Source organism: Nilaparvata lugens, chromosome X (genome assembly GCF_014356525.2).
Source record: "Nilaparvata lugens isolate BPH chromosome X, ASM1435652v1, whole genome shotgun sequence".
In the NCBI taxonomy this organism is placed as follows: domain Eukaryota; kingdom Metazoa; phylum Arthropoda; class Insecta; order Hemiptera; family Delphacidae; genus Nilaparvata; species Nilaparvata lugens.
Window position 1 is genome coordinate 39,413,175 of NC_052518.1, and position 17,924 is coordinate 39,431,098.

Below are 17,924 nucleotides of genomic sequence, written 5' to 3' on the forward strand. Positions count from 1 at the left end.
AGAAAAATCATCCTAATTTGCAATGGATGAAAATCGCAAACTATGTGAACATAAGATACACAAATCAATATTTAAAATACCTTTATACAATCGAAACTGATAGTTCACATTTTGCAAACAGAAAGAATAGAAAAATCATCCTAATTTGCAATGGATGAAAATCGCTAACTATGTGAACATAAGATACACAAATCAATATTTAAAATACCTTTATACAATCGAAACTGATAGTTCACATTTTGCAAATGAAAGAATAGAAAAATCATCCTTATTTGCAATGGATGAAAATTGCAAACTATCTGAACATATGATACACAAATTAATATCTGATTACCTTTATACAATCGAAACTAATCGTTCATATTTTGCAAACAGAAAGAATAGAAAAATCATCCTAATTTGCAATGGATGAAAATCGCAAACTATCTGAACATATGATACACAAATTAATATCTGATTACCTTTATACAATCGAAACTAATAGTTCACATTTTGCAAACAGAAAGAATAGAAAAATCATCCTAATTTGCAATGGATGAAAATCGCAAACTATCTGAACATATGATACACAAATTAATATTTAAAATACCTTTATACAATCGAAACTGATAGTTCACATTTTGCAAACAGAAAGAATAGAAAAATCATCCTTATTTGCAATGGATGAAAATCGCAAACTATCTGAACATATGATACACAAATTAATATTTAAAATACCTTCATACAATCGAAACTGATAGTTCACATTTTGCAAACAGAAAGAATAGAAAAATCATCCTAATTTGCAATGGATGAAAATTTCAAACTATCTGATCATTGGAGCGTTTTGTGTTTCTACTTTGATTGTAGCACCGAAATTCCACTTCAGAGGTAGAATTATTTGATACTTTTATTTTCCAAGAAGGATTTTGCCTCTTGTCTAAAAAAAATATTCATCATTCTACTCTGGATCCTAAACTAACAAATTTACTATTTTCATTAAGTTGATAATGCGTTAGTTATAAATAAAATACATTGCATCTGATTACATTTATTGAAAACTGTTCAAGGTTACAAAATAAAAGAATGTTACACAATAAAATAGAAACTTATTTCTACCAAACCTATTTTCTGAATTATGTTTTTCTCTCAACAAGACCTTATTTCTAAAATAATAATCAAATTTTACTGATCCTCTCAAATAGATGAAATTAACTAAAATTTCTACTCATGTGAATTTACCCAAGATTCCACATTCAATTTTCATCATCTCAAAAATTTAAATTGACACTTTCAATACTTACATTTCAATAAACAAATTTTCTACTTTACATTTAATCAAACAAATAAATGAAATAAATAAATAAATAAATAAATGTTTATTTCCCAAAAAAAAAAACTAAAACTACAACATCAATTACACAAAATATTAGATAAATTACAATATTACATACAATAGTTAGTTACAAAAAATTCTTATAATGTGTCCTCTACTTGTTTAGTTTTTTCTGTGTGGAAATTGACCTACTCCACTATGGCGTACCATGTTCTAGAGTAGGTATTGTTTTTTTTTTGTGCGTATTATTAATTAGTTTGTGTTTAGTAAGTCATTAGGTGGTTAGTTGTTGTTTGAAATAATGTTTTCTATGTTCTGTCTTCCTTTGCTCATCAACCAATTGTGTGCTATTGTTTTGAACTTTCTAGGATGATTAATCTGTTTAAAGTTTGCAGGAAGTAGATTATATAATTTTGGTGCTAAATGATTGAAATGTCTCTGGTATAGTGCCTTCCTTGCAACACTAGTGATGAGAAGATTCCTGTATCTGGTGTTGTGGTTGTGGTTTCTGGTTTGAAATGTTGTTGGGTTCCTGTGTAATCTGCATAGTATCTCCTTGGAGTAAAGCTGTCTTGGATCCATCACGTCAAACTCATTGAATAGCTGGTCTGATGAATAGCGTGGAGGCTTCTGGTTGATGACCCTCATGATCAGCTTCTGTACCCTGAGGAGCGGTTCGATGTGCAAGAAGCTTGCACCTCCCCATCCCACAATCCCATACAGCATGAGGGACTGAGCTAGAGAGAAGTAGATAACTCTTAGACATCCCTTGTCGACCAGTGTCCTCAGAATCCTGAATCTGCAGATAGTCTTCCTCAGTCTCCCGCATAATTCATTGAGATGATGATCCCAGCGCAGAAAAATAACAAGTTATTAATTAAAATTTTACAAATAAATGTAGAGCAACCAAATTTTTGTTCTTTATCGTGGATCTCTTGGGTGAAAAGGGTACCAGATCAAACAGGATATTTCATGAACTTCCTCTACCTAGAGCAACTAAATCTCAATGCTACCGAAATCTGAGTTATATAATTCAATGTATCAATCAAATAAAAGTTAAATTTTAAGTTATAATCTGGTTATTTAATTTGTACAATGTCAAAACTTTATAAAAAATTAAATAAACTACAGTTACAATTCAATCGAGTTCATCTAGTCAACCTGATTTATCAACATTAATAGGAGGCAAGTTTAAAATTTTGTTTTGGCGGTACAAGATCGACAAGTTTGAATTACAAAATCAATTCTCTCTCAAGTTAACTTGATAATATTTATCGTAACATTTTTCATTATTTTTCCTAACATTACAAATGCCCGCCTTCAACAACAAAAAAAAAATTTATTTTTTAATTTTGAAAAAATTTAAAATTAAATTTTTTTTATATAAAGCAATTACATTAAATTCTCATAGCAAAATTTTAAGTATGTCAAAAAATATTCAAATGATTATTAATTCATATAAGAAAATTACAAAATTATTTCCGTTACATTATTATGCATAACAATCTAGAATGTATCTTGTCGAAATTTTCATCAAAATGAATACCTTATAGATATAAACAGATTTGTCAAATTGTAAGAATAAAATTCCATAAGTTGATAATAAATGAATATAGATTATTAGAATACAAAACAAATATAGAATAGAAACAGATATAAACAGATTTGTCAAATTGTAAGAATAAAATTCCATAAGTTGATAATAAATGAATATAGATTATTAGAATACAAAACAAATATGGAATAAATCAATGATGTATAGTGGATATATTCATGTTATAAAAAACATTCTCAAATACTCATACTCAATTATAGTCTATTTACGAAGAATAGTTCAATATATGTAGACACTTTCAATATTTACGTCGATGAATGTTTTTTGCGATGAAATGTTTTATGTGGTGATGAATGATGATGAAGAATGTTTTCATTCCAATGAATGCGAAGATGGTAGCAGTATAGAACTCTAGAAGTTCTTGTAGACCAACTCGTTCTTGAAGTACCATGGAATTGTAGTCATCAGTATCATTGAAGAATTATAGTCACAAATTGTAGACATCACAAACATCTTGTTTCATTTTTCTCTTAGTGCTTCTAAAATTTTTTAAGAGTGATTTTTTCTTTTTTTTTTATTCCTTTTTTTATTCTCAAAGATAACATAACATCATACAGATTTCATACACATCTTATGCAGTAATAACTTGTAGATACATCGTGAATAGCTTGAAGATATTATTGCCACATCAGCATAAGAAAAGTGAGGGAAAATCAATGTTTTCACCAGCATGAGCTTTATATTCAGTGGGATACCGTCGTCAACCCTCTTCAGAGTATGAACGCCAGCAAAAACCTTCCTACAAACTGACTGCACCTGCTCATTCCACTTTAATGATCTATCAATGATGAGACCCAAATTACGCACAGAGCTACTGTATGGAAGCTGGTGATGATTCACAAGGACTTTAGGGATAGCAGAAACATCAAGTTGTCGCCAAATCTGTGGATGACAAATCAATATTGATTTTGTCTTAGCCACATTCAGACACAATCCATGCTTCCTGATGTGATCACTGACCGCAGCCACATCCCTGTTGATATTCTCCACAGCCACATCAATATTATTTGGCTTAAAGCTGTAATATACCTGAAGATCATCCGCAAACAGGTGGAAGCTACAATGAGTGAATACTTTACTGAGATCGTTAAATAATGAGAACAGAAGAGGACCTAAGATAGATCCTTGTGGTACTCCTCTAGAAATAGGTTTCCAGGCAGAAAAACTGTTATTGTATCTGATACATTGCTGTCTAGAGACCAAGTAAGATTTAAGCCAGGACACATAATGATCAGAGAAGCCTATTTCCTTTAGTTTAAGCAGCAGTTGTGGATGATGAACACAATCAAAGGCTTTGGAGAGGTCAAACATAACTAATATGGTTGCCTTGGAATCATTCATAGCCAGACGGATGGAGTCGGTGACGTGAACCAGAGCAGTAGTAGTGCTGTGATTTGAGCGGAAGCCAGATTGGAACCTATTTAAAATATTGTTAGAACTCAAATATTGATTGATTTGTTCCAGTGCCAAACGCTCCTGGCCCTTAGATGATGCAGAAACTATTGAGATTGGTCTAAAGTCAGAGGCAGATGTGGGACGAGGAGATCTCCTAAGAGGTGTAATCAGAGAAGATTTCCATGGTGAAGGAAAAGAAGAATTGATGAAAGATTGATTGTAAATATAGGTTATAACAGGAAGAGTAACAAACAATGTATCCTTGATAAAACGGATTGGTATGAAATCAGACCCAGTGGCATTAGAAGTGACACAACGGAGAACCTTCAATACCTGCAAATAATCAACTGGTGAAAAATTAAATTGATGTGCTGGAGGAGTACCTTGAAGTGTATTATTGAGTGCATCAGTATATTGAGCTGCAAGATCAACATCACCAGGAGGTGATACAAAGAAATCATTTAAATCATTCAAGTCGAAAGCAATAGGCTCATAAGTTCTAGTCTTGCCAATACCCAACGATTTGACCATTCTCCACCTTTCCCGTGGTGTGTTTTGTTGCAGTAAGGTGTTATAAGTAAAGCGATTTCGAGAGTTCCGCAGGTCCTGTTTAACTTTGTTCCTCAACCTCCTGAAGAGGTTGAAATCGTTGGGATCATTAGATCTTCTAAACTTGCGTTTGGCTGCATCCCGCCTAGACATCAATTGATGAATTGCAGGAGTAAGCCATGGTGATGGCTTCCTCCTTACTCTCTGAGTGATAAACATGCTTATCAGGAGCATGCTTATTGTATAGAGCCAAAATCAATTCATCGAACCTCTCCACAATGTCGTCGACATGAATCAGATTGTAGACGCTATACCAAGGGAGATTACGTGCATCAGCAATAAATTCCAACAGATTAATTCTATTAAGATCCCTGTAATGCATTGTTCTAGCATCAGGTCTTGGAGACTGAAGAGAAAGCACAGAGAAAATCAAGTCGTGTGAAGAGAGTCCTGAGGCTGGTAACTGACCATAATGAACAACAAATGACTCATCATTAACTATTATCAAATCAAGAGTTGTGTGTGATGAATTGGTGTGATGAGTGGGATCATGACATGAAATGAAAATGTTTGTGAGCTGTGAATATTCGAAAGAATCAGTTTTCTGTAGATCTGTGTTAAAATCTGCCATTATTACAACATGCTTGTAGGATGGCAACAGGTTAATTAGAGCATTTTCGAATTCATTTATGAATCCGGTTCTTGGTGGTCTATAACAAACACACAACAGCAATTTGGCGTTATTTATTTTGACTTCAATAAAAAGATACTCTGGTTTTCTAGAATACTGGGATGGTGTAGAGGAAAGAACTCTATATTGGAAATGTGATTTAAGGTAGATGGCAACTCCTCCTCCCCTCTTGCCTGTTCGATCGTTCCGAATCAAATTGTATCCAGTTACCTTCACCTCAGAATCCAAAATATTCGGTGTCAGCCATGATTCACTAACAAGGATTGCGTCAAAAAGAAGGGAAGAGAACAGTTCACGAAAATCGCAGATATGTGCACACAGGGATTGAGCGTTCACATGTGAGACCTTGAAAAATCCGTCATAGCCAGAAACTGCATCTGTCAGCAATTAAGGAGTATTAAGGAGTGATAAGGAGTATTGAAGACTGATGTCATCCTTTCTATCGGCTTTATCTCCCGCTCGTTGGTGTTTTCTTCGAAGGAGTGAATTGGCTGCTTGGTGACTAGTTGGCCTAATCTGCACTTTTAGTGCTTGATACTGAGATCTGAGATGATAATGATTACCTATTGAGCTTGACGACTGTTATCATGTTTTTCTCATTTCTCACTTTCTTTTAATGCTGATAGCAGGTTTACCTTATTCTTCATTTGTTTACTTAACTCTCATCCTGATAATAGCATAGTTTTCTGGTTGAACAGTTGTAAATACATAACAGTGCTCTTTTAATTCTGCATAATATAATATTTCCTTTTCATTAGTAAAATGTGTTCGTAACTATATGTGAAAAGAAAATTGTTTGATGACCATTTATTTATGCCTATAGTATAGTTTCATAGTACTTAGATCATAGTATAGTATATTGTCAGTCGTTATATTTGATTCTTTCTAGTTTCTATTTTTATTATAATTGCTATCATTCAAGTGTAGGGATGAATAAGTTTTCTCTTGATGTTACTAGTCGCGGAAATCCAAAACTGGTGTTCAGGAGGTACTCTTTTAGAAAATCAGCAGATACTGCATTGGGTGATATTAGATGGCGTTGTCTTAATAATACAAGTAGTGCATCTCTCAAAACAGATAAGTCTGTATCTTGAATAAATGAGCTTCCTCTCTTACATAATCTTTCAACTCCGGATATTAGTAACAATGAGTTAGATAACTCTGTCGCATACTCCACACCAAATATTGACAAAGAAGAAAGAGTTTTGCCATTTGACTCCGATGCGGACTCTAGTAGTAAGAGGATCATGAGTAAGGGAGCTTCCAGTAGTAATTGCACCCCCAGGGTTGAGCGGAGCTCTGTGAGCGTTTCTGGTAATTTCTCCTCATCCTTCATAAAGAACATAAGTTTAAATATTAACAGTACTCAATGCTCCTCACCAAAGGAATGTGAATGCATTAAAAACTCTAGTCACTCTTGCTCCTTAAATACAAATGGGTGTGTTTCTCCGATAATCGATAATAGGCAAGAGGGTTGTAAAGGTCAGTCAGCGGCGGAGCGTGATAATGTCGCACTTGGACGCCAACTTGAAAAGTTGCGAACTGAATGGGACGCGGCAATACATAGATCAATTGAGAATGAGTTGAAATTGATGAGCCTAACTGATAAATCTGTTGTTGACTGTGAAACTCAAACTCAAATTGAAGATCTGATTGGGGTATATTGTCGAATTGTCGTATATTGATGAAATCCAATCCATTATAGGGAATGGGGTTAAAAATCACGTTAATGATAATGGAACACAAACTGAGCTTGACCTGGAAAATGTTCCGAATACTGATAAGCGGGAACTTGATTTGAGAAGCATAGATACACAAACTGAATCAAGTTATAGACTATCGACAAAGAAATGCAAGCCTGACTGTGGTGGGCTGGATATTATTAATCTCCGAGAAAATACAATTAAACATCTAAATGAAAATATAATAACCTTCTCCATAGAGAAATAGAAGACTTGAGTAGTGAATTGAGAACGAGCTTTGATAAGATTAACTCACTGTTGCAAGAGATTGATCAAATGAAAGAAGAATTGATGAATAAAAATGAAATAATTAGAATAATTCAAACTGAAAACGATAATGTACCTACGAATGAAAGTATTGTCATCGACAAAGTAGGCTCTCAGTATGATGATTTTATTAAGCCAAGATACTCGATAAAGGCTGGAACCAATCTTAATGAAACAGGGGCTGCTATAATGGTAAAAAACAGATTTGATTCGTTCTCTGAGTTTTCGTTATCTACGACAAAGAATAGGCATATTTCTCATAAACTACAGGTGAAAGCTAAAGTTCATATACCTGCTGCTGAAAACAGGGTCCAAAAGACTCATTGCTTGAAATCTAGTGATTCAACCTACAATAAAAAGAAAAAGAGGATGACAATATTAGCTGATAGGGTAAACAATTGAGTAAATACCTTGATCAACTGTATGAGGACTTTGATATTTTCGTTTATACCAAGCCAGGGGCTAAATTAAAACACGTCATCCTGGATGGGCTACAGTTTGTCAAGGATTTCACTAAGGATGATGTCATCGTAATACTGGCAGGAACAAATGATTTTTATAAAGATGAACCCCATCAACTAACAATTTGCCAAGGAATAAGTAGTCTTCTAGAACTTAAGTTGGAGTCCAATATTGTGATTTACAGCGTCTCTTGCCGCTATGATGACACCAGCCTAAACGAAAACATAATCTACTCAACTCCTACATATCAAGAGTGGTGCACGGCTATGTTGGTGTGCTGCAGCTTTCCTTCCTGGACATCAATGACTTCCTCCAGAGATCCAGCATCACAAAGCACGGTCTTCATCTAAATAGGCACGGTAAACAAATTACTCTTGGGAAGATTCGTAAAGCAGACTGTGATGAGAGGTGCTGATCGAACGGTGACTGCTGGAGGTGAGGCTGCTATAAATAAAATAACCGATTGCCTGAATCTCCCGACATAGGGTCTTACCCCATCACAACCAATTCATCTAGTTCTCAGACTCCTGTCACTGCAGATGTCTCTTATGGCAGTAAGCTCCCTCTATGAATCCTCTTCTCTTGCACCCTTTTCATCGCTGTCTCCTGTACCTTGTAATGCATCTCCCAATAGGACAATGTTTTCAGTTATTCCGGTGATGATGAATGATTCAAGCATCGAAGCATCGGATGATTTATCTGTTATTCAAATACATGATAATGGTAAAAATGTGGTATTTGAACATAATTATGCATCATCTTCATGTAGCCCGGATTTAAACGTATAGATTATGACAAGGCTAATGTGATGGCTACTACTCCTTCTTCTTCCTCTATCAATCATGTAAATAACATTGTAGATAACTGTGAATTCAAGACAAATAGACATAAGCAGGTGACTAATAATTTGAAAGTAATTCTTCAGAACATAGATGGTCTATTTCACAAGATAAATCTGCTAGAGATTTTAATTGAACATATGTTCAATGGGCGACATTGAGATATGCGGTATTAGGTTAGAATTTGGGAAAGATGTGGACTTTGTAATCTGTGGGGTATATCGAAAAAAATCTCTTCAAGATACTTTTCCATTTGACTCTTAATTTATAACACTTTAAGTTTGATGTAACAAATATTATGAGTTCAAACACCGATATTCATTCATAAACACTGTGTATTTATAAAGTGATATTGCAGTAATGTTTATTCTCTTGTTCAGGGCTACTCGTATTAGCATAAAATTGAAATATTCATTTACAAAATATATATTGAAAAGGGCACTTTGATTTTTAATTTCAATGTTGATATTACATAATTTCCTTAGTTCCTTTAGAATGTTTGAGATTCGACAATGTGTTTGTCATCATTGATCAACTTATATTTAATGGTTGAAATTTTGTGTTTCAGTTGTACGATAGTGATTTTCAATATCTTGAAAGCTCGCCAGTATCATTTACTGAATAGCTGTCGAAAGACCGTTACGTGTGTAGCATTCTCTCCCGATGGCCATTACCTGGTCACTGGTGAATGTGGACATGTGCCGAGTGTGCGAGTGTGGGATCTCACTGACAATTCACTCGAGTCCGAATTCGCAGGCCACAAGTATGGCATCAACTGTGTTGTAAGTGCAATCACATTAACTCACATTAGTATTCTAATTCCAGTTTGAATAGTATCGTATTACAATTATTGAACCCTCTTCCTGGAACACAGCTTCGATTCAATCTATGATTGTAATGAATCATTACTAGGGAGAGTGACAACGTCTCACAGCACGAGTTGAAAGCGAGTGAAAGAGACTCGACTCTAATCGAGAGCATGTGTTTTCAAATGGTGGAGACTAGAATCGACTGGTCTGAGTGTCACCATTTGGAAACACATGCTCTCCACTAGAGTCGAGTCTCTTCTCGACCTGAGTCGCGTAGGTGTGAGTTGAGCCTAATAGATTTTTAGCATTGCATACACCATTGCATGTCGCAGCTAATATTAGATTGTACACCTACGTTCCTACGTTCACTTGTAACTGACCCGTGTGGTATGCCATATTTAACTAACCCCAAGTCGCTCAATTCACTATTTAGCCTTACTTTTTGGTTCTATCTCTAAGGTAACTCCGAAATCATTCATTTGTCACTCCTCTTATCCCTATTTTCTCTAGCTTCTCCAAAAGCAAATCGTGTTCTATAGAATCATATATGTTTTCGAAATATCCAGGAATATTGCCGAGCATTTCAAGCTTTGATTGAAACTGTTATTCACCTCGAATAGTGAAGTTTATAAAAACGGTATCTGGATTTTATTTTTATTTCAGTGAAAGAGCATCAGTGTTAGCCCTATGTATAACAAATTGAATATGACTTTTATTATATGCAATATACAATACAATATTAGTCTGTCTGTACTCTAGAAGAGGCAATGCAGTAAAACTGCAGTTATATTTCTAGGTGAGATATAAAAAAAACTACATTTTCCATGCTCTAGATGTATTAACTAGTCAATGTTCCAAACAGTTGTAACTGTGTACCCAAAAGTGTACTCAGTTTATTATCATCATTGTTCTGTTTGCTCGCATGTCGTTCTTAATAGGTCACACTTGCCGAGTAGCACTTATTTGAATCCTGTGCATAGATTTTTTTTGAAACAATATGATTTGTTATTTATAGAAAGATATGTTTTGTATTTTAAAAAAATGTACTTTTTGAAAAATTTTCGATGTGAGTGGATAGAGCTTGATAGTTTTTGATAATTTTCTAGATTGTTTTTACTGTAGAACTTTTGACTCGATAATGGTTTGTTGAAAATCAGTTCATTTTTTACTAATTTAAAATCTATTGTGTCATATTAATTTAATTTCATTTTATTCTTGTCTATCAGTACAAAAGTATTCTCAAGCTATAATACGAGTATGTGGTGGGATGGGCTGGTATATGATATTGGTGGCTCTGTTATCGTTATTGCCATAGTGTTCATATATGTTTTTTGTTTGTGTTTAATTTGCCCAAGTATTATTTGCCATGTATACTAATAATATAAAATAATGTTTTCATACATGATGTATCTAATATAATGTGTGTGTGTGTAATCAAATCATTTGTATGGATGGCTAAACTATTTACATACAGGGTGTTTACGAACTGCCTACAATTACTCTACTGCATTGTTCCTGGGTGAAAAACATATCTAAATTGTCCGCAAGTCTTCAGTTACTCACACAGCAACCATTTAGCTTTTTTCACTTATTATTTTTTTCAAAATAATGGTTAAACATACGAAATTGAAACTTTGCACAATCATGTATAATAACTAGACAAGAATACAAAGAAATTATGATATTTTTTCAAATTCATAAAACGAAATGGTGGCCATTTTAAATTTTGTTTCTTAAATAACTCAGAAACCGTCGGTTTTACAAAAAAATCACAACAATAACTTGTTTTAGTAAATTTAATTACCTGTCGATTAGTACCTGATTTTTTAAGACTGGACCAATATCAACTGAAATATGGCAGCTTTAGTGATACTTATGCCAAGATCAAGAGCAATTAATGTAACATTAATTATTGTTTGAAATAATCTAAAATAGCTTAAAGATGACATTCAAAGTCATGCAAAGTGGAGACTGTTGAATTGTTGTGGCAGACTATAGCCTTGGCATGCACTGAAACTAACCCCCAACGGTGTCCTATCACTAAAGCTGCCATTACTCAATTGGTCCAATCTTAAAAAATCAGGTACTAAACGATAGGTAAAACCTATTTGAGAAACAAAATTTAAAATGGCCGTCATTTTGTTTTATGAATTTGAAAAATTATCATAATTTTTGTAGCTTTGTCCAGTTGTTATAAATGATTGTGCAATGTTTCAATTTTGTATGTTCAACCATAATTTAGAAAAAAATGAGTGAAAAAAGGAAAATGGCCGCTGTGTGAGTTACTGAAGACTTCCAAACAATTTAAATATGATACGTAGATATGTTTCTTATGCAGGAACAATGCCCTAGAATATTGGTAGGGAGTTCGTTGACACTCTGTACTGTATAAAATGATTTTTTTACTAATTCCATGATTTTCATTTCCATGCAAATCGAAAACATCGCTCGATGAAATTTAATTGTTGATGTTTTGATTGATTTCAGGCGTTCTCACCCAGCCAAAAATATGTTGTATCAGTGGGATCGCAACATGACATGATAGTCAATGTTTGGGATTGGAGATCGCGAGTAAAAGTAGCATCAAATAAAGTTTCAACGAAAGTGAAAGCAGTTGCGTTTTCTGAGAGTGGCAACTATTTTGTCACTGTGGGCAATCGACATGTCAAGTTCTGGTACCTCGAATACACTCGCTCTGCCAAGGTAATACATTTGCACATTTCTATAGTACCTGTACTATGTACCTCAACAGAATAAGCTATCTTAAAAAGGCTGCTTGACATGGTACCATATACAAAAACATGTAAATTTTAATATATATCTACAAGTTTATTATAATTTTTTTTATAAAATAATATAAAACATTTTAATATATCTACAAAAAAAAAGTAGAACGAAAGGGCTTACAACAAAACAATACATTTGACATGAATTTCATTATGCTACATCTAAAGTGTAATAATTATTCAACCAAATTTTTTTATTATTCTTTTCAGTATGCACATATTAAAAAACTCAGCACAATTATCCAACATATCTCTCATTCCTTAAATCATACTGATTTACTTTCATAACTAAATATTTCTTACTGGTGTAGTAATAATAGTTGTTAGGTTAGGTTAAATAATTAGGTTAGTTAATAAAAACTAAACTTGTTCAGATTGAAACATCAATCATTGTAGATCAATGGAATAAATTATTTTTCCTACAGTTACCCGAAAAAGTGCTCATCCCCGCATCAATTAAAGTACGCAAAATACCTTATTCCCACACCCAGTGCGGGAATGTAGATTTAAGTGTGGCAAACACTTTGTCGCACTCCAAATTTGCAACATAACAACACAATAGTTATTTGTGCAACTAGTGCGCAAAGTGACAGTTTGCTGCACCGAAAGAAACGTTTTCGCCCCACTTGGATGTAATGAGCTGGTTTTCGTGCGTCATATGGAGGCCGAAAATGATTGTTTTCTGACCAGGCCGGTAAAAGTTTTACGGCCCTAGGGCTGTAAAATAACCTTGAAGTCAGCTGATTCTGATTTGATGTGAACATGTTTACAAAATGGTTTATGAAACGGAATCCGTTTATGCTTCTAGAATTGAATAAAGTATTTTGCAATAAGATACTATCATTCTATTTGGATAAATGAAATACAAATAAGATATTATAAACTATTCAAATTCAATTTTCAGAGTATAATAGAATCTAACCTCAAACCTGCTTTTAATCGTACTGCCACAGAATATACAGAATGGAAACTTGTAATCAATCGCCTATCTAACCGATGCTTTTTACATGACCCCAATACTAAACACGTCACGTGACCTTGGGAAGTTCCAATCTTGGTCTTCTGATTGGCTCGTGGCAGTGAACGAGATCAATTGATCCGGATCATTGAAGTGATCCGAACCTACCATCAATACTATTACAATGCGGCGCTTCCTAACAAGATGGCGGATTTTGGCGTCAGGGTAAAGCCAAGTTTCCGTACTGTATGTATACTGTGGTACTGCGTTTAATCGTTTATCACGAGACCTGGTGGATAATTTTCGAACTACTTGGGCAATATCCATGGTGCTAAACGTTTTTACAAATAGTTTATGTAACGGAATCAGTTTATGCTTCTAGAATTGAATAAAGTATTCTGAACGGAATCAGTTTATGCTTCTAGAATTGAATAAAGTATTCTGCAAAATAATACTATCATTTTATTTGAATGAATGAAATACAGATAAGATATAAATATTATAAATTATTCAAATTCGATTTTCAGAGTAGGATAGAACTTCTAACCTAAACTTCCGAAGTCAATGACAACAAGCATTGTTGACGTTGACATTCAGATTGGCCAAATTTCAAGTGTGCTAAAACAGCTGATCAAAAAACTTTTCATTATTTGTGTTTATTATTCAAGAATCAAAACATTCATAATAATATCATCTTATTGTCATTTGGAAGAATAAAAAGTATAAACTCAACCTCTTACATAATTGAACATAATCTTTTAGGTTATTTATACAAATCAGAATAAAAAATAAAAATACTTGGACAATTTCCTGATATTCAGATTACCTCAGATTTGCTAGAGCTATGACCTTCCTGTTTTGCTTTCGGAAGTGCCTAATAAACAATAAATTATTCTCATATTTATATTGTTTAATTTTCTGTGTGGCGAAAAATAACGTTCTCACCATGGGTAAAAATGTTTTTCGGGGTCTCAATCTTTTCTAGTCCTCGGCCTACGGCCTCGGACTTCAAAAACCGATTTCGAGCCGGAAAAGTCTCATTTTCGGCCCTAGGTGCGAAATATACTATTACGCCCGAGCCGTAGGCGAGGGCGGAATGATTTCTTGAGTGCAGCAGAGGAACTTTGCGCACGTATTTCACATTAAGTTTTTCCTACAGTTACCATTGAATATGAAAAGTGGGTAATTATGGGTAAAATTGCCTGAAATGCATCAAATGTTTTTCTGTGTAATTTTATTATTGATAAAAACCTTAATTTATTGTCAAATTGAATAAAAATGTGTCCTTGGTTATAATATATAATGTATTAATTTGCGCGTTGTGCTTCGTTGCACCTCTGCTTACTATAGCAGCCCAGTCACTCTTACCAACTTCATTTTGATTTTGCTGCACTGGTGCTCCATATAACCTACTAAGTATTTTACGTTGCCATGTTGCAAATCTGGAGTGCAGAAAAATTTTTCCCGCACTAGAGCAGAAAAGTGATTCTTTGCGTTCTGTAATCAGTGCAGCAATGGCCACTTTTCAACGTAACTAGGATGTTGGTAAACCTGAATATGTTGCTGGCTGGAAATTTTTGTAAAATAGCTGATTATTAAAGCGAGATATTGAATAACAAACAGTAAATAAACAAGAAGTTTTGATAGTATTCAATATCAGTATTTTATTTCTTTTCACGTTATCATGAACGATTTTTTATGTGTGAGATGCCTATATTTTTAACTGGAAGACATTGGAAACATTTATCGACCATTTTTATGATTAAGGAATCAAGTATTTCTTAGGGATGGGTATCGAAAGACAAAACCTCGATGTTTTGAACATCGATGTTTTTTTCATCCTAACATCGATAAGTGAAAAACATCGAACAGTCATCGATGTTTTTGAACATCGATGTTTTTAAACATCGTTTATCGCCCTACGTTTTTATGGATGATACTATTAGTCCAGTCAATATAGACATAAAAAAGGGGGTGTGCTTGCAATTTATATTGTAGTTCTGATTTTTTAATATATTATTTGGGTACATAAGAGAAGTCCAGAACCAATTTCTACATGCAAGATTTCCTTGTGCTAGATACAAGATAGCCCGAAAAACTCGTATTTTCGGCTCATTTTCCAGTTTTCAGCTATTTCTGCCAAATCTCTCCCAGATTATATAATTCTGAAAAAAATGAGATCACTCGGAACTCTCTATCTCCAATCAGTACTTTGTTATAATTTTTCAAAAATGAGTAAAATTTGAAGAAAAAATCAATTTTGATGAATTTTAGTTTTTCAATAATATCTTCCGATTGTTACAATTTAGATGTATATTTCAAAATCCCTCTAGGCGTATTTTTCTGCTATACAATCTGAGATCAGGTAGAGCGCTCTATGTAATATAGATTTCCAGGTACACCTGGCAACAATGCTCCTTTTATTGTGGAAAACACCTAATTTTCAGCTTCAACCATCATCACCATCTACTTTGTCCTCACATTTATATTTCGCACAATGACATAAGTTCATGGGTAAGAATCACCAGTTAGATGCACTTAATTTCAGTATTTCCTAGTAGAGGCACGCTTAAGGACACCTCAAGGATCAACATTTCAAACACTTACAATTTACTTTTAACACAATGCTCAGATTTCATCGTACTACACTTCATTCTTCTCGGCTCGCCAAGGCGGTTCAAAATCATGCATCAACAGTCAAATTCGGTCAAAAAATAGAAAATTTATTGTTGAGTGTAGGTACTTATTCATATTCAATACATAAGAAATGGTCAATTTCTATATTCAAAGCTATGTATCTCGGTAACCCCTTATTATAAAAATTATTACATGATCTTGAAATGTATACAATAGAATTTTCTATTTCATCTGCTGTAAACAATTCATGAAAAATATGTTCGTAAAGTGAGATTTGGTTGTTGAAAAAAATCCGGAAATTGTAGATATTTTTCTCATATTAACGGTTTTGGCAGTTCTATGATAGCGAAAAGTGATTCAAGATGGATTTTAGGCAACTGAGCTCTTTAGATGATGAATTTATCTACAATTTGTAATCAATCATAAGTTTCTATGATGTATCATACTCGTTTTAGAAACTTTTGATCAACAGTAAAATTACGAAAAAAATGTAAAAACTGAAATCTTCATTTTTAAAATCTTAATTTCCAAATTGTTTTGGAATCGAAAGTATTATTTATTGGAGTGGGTAGAGGGGGACAATTTTCACATTCTCACTAGATTTGGAAATTTTATCAGAAGTATTTCACAAGACATGCAACTTTGAATATAGAAATTGTTCATTTTCTGTGTATTGGAATATGGGCTTAAGTACACTCAACAATAAATTTTCCATTTTTCGACCGAATTTGACTCATTAATTATGCATGATTTTGAACCGCCGTGACGAACCGAGAAGGATGAATGTAGTACGATGAAATCTGAGCATTGTGTCAAAAGTTATGTGTTTGAAATTTTGATCCTTGAGGTGTCCTTAAGTGCGCCTCTCCACTAGGAAATACTGAAATGAAGTGTATCTTAATGTACACTCAACAATAAATTTTCCATTTTTCGACCGAATTTGACTCATTAATTATGCATGATTTTGAACCGCCGTGACGAACCGAGAAGGATGAATGTAGTATGATGAAATCTGAGCATTGTGTCAAAAGTTATGTGTTTGAAATTTTGATCCTTGAGGTGTCCTTAAGTGCGCCTCTCCACTAGGAAATACTGAAATGAAGTGTATCTTACGGGTGATTCTCATAGAACATAATCTCAAGAACTTATGTCGTTGTGCGAAATATCAATGTGAGGACAATGTAGTTGGTGATGATGCTTGAAGCTGAAAATTAGGTGTTTTTCACAATACAAGGAGCATTGTTGTCAGGTGTACCTGGAATATGAGATAGATTGCTATACCTGATCTCAGATTGTAGAGCACAAAAAGAGCTTCTAAAGTGACTACAATTTTATCTGGAGCTATTATTCCAATATTTTAACAGTTACTAACTGGAATCACAGCAATTTTGGACTTGTGGTATTCAAGTAAAAGTCTTTCGAATAATTGAAGTCAGGTTGTGACTAGAAAGATACATCAACTCTAGTTCACAAGATTTGTCATCTTCATAGCTTAGTCTGAAACCTCTCGGGATATCCTTGAGGATTCGGTCTTGAAATTTCACCCTAAGCTAATTTTAGCAATCATTGATACTCATATCGTATTCATTCAATACCTGATAGATTTTTGGAAATGAAAATGGATTAAGTTTTTCTATATGGATATCTGCACTCCTTACAATACGAGGACCTCTTTTCCAGAGCTAGATCAATTAGTGTTAAATACATGATGAGGAAATAATTGTAGTAAGAAAAAACTCTTTCTTCCTAAGAAACGAAGAATCCGACCTCTTATTCAATTCTAAATAACTAACTATCTAACCTTGACACGGGCCACAGAAGTAATGTAAATCTTCAAGAGTATCCAACAGTCTCACATA

At 33.8% G+C, this 17,924-nt stretch overlaps 1 protein-coding gene across 1 annotated transcript in view; it reads left to right on the forward strand.

The window, feature by feature from the left end:
- Positions 1-9,443: 9,443 nt before the first annotated feature.
- The window catches only part of LOC111046958 (mitogen-activated protein kinase-binding protein 1), a gene marked incomplete at its 5' end in the record, with an annotated part of 142,318 nt that continues 133,837 nt past the window's right edge, over positions 9,444-17,924 (forward strand). The window contains 2 exon segments of the mRNA XM_039443242.1: positions 9,444-9,657; positions 12,172-12,387. Coding sequence (XP_039299176.1) covers positions 9,444-9,657; positions 12,172-12,387 — 430 coding nt within the window.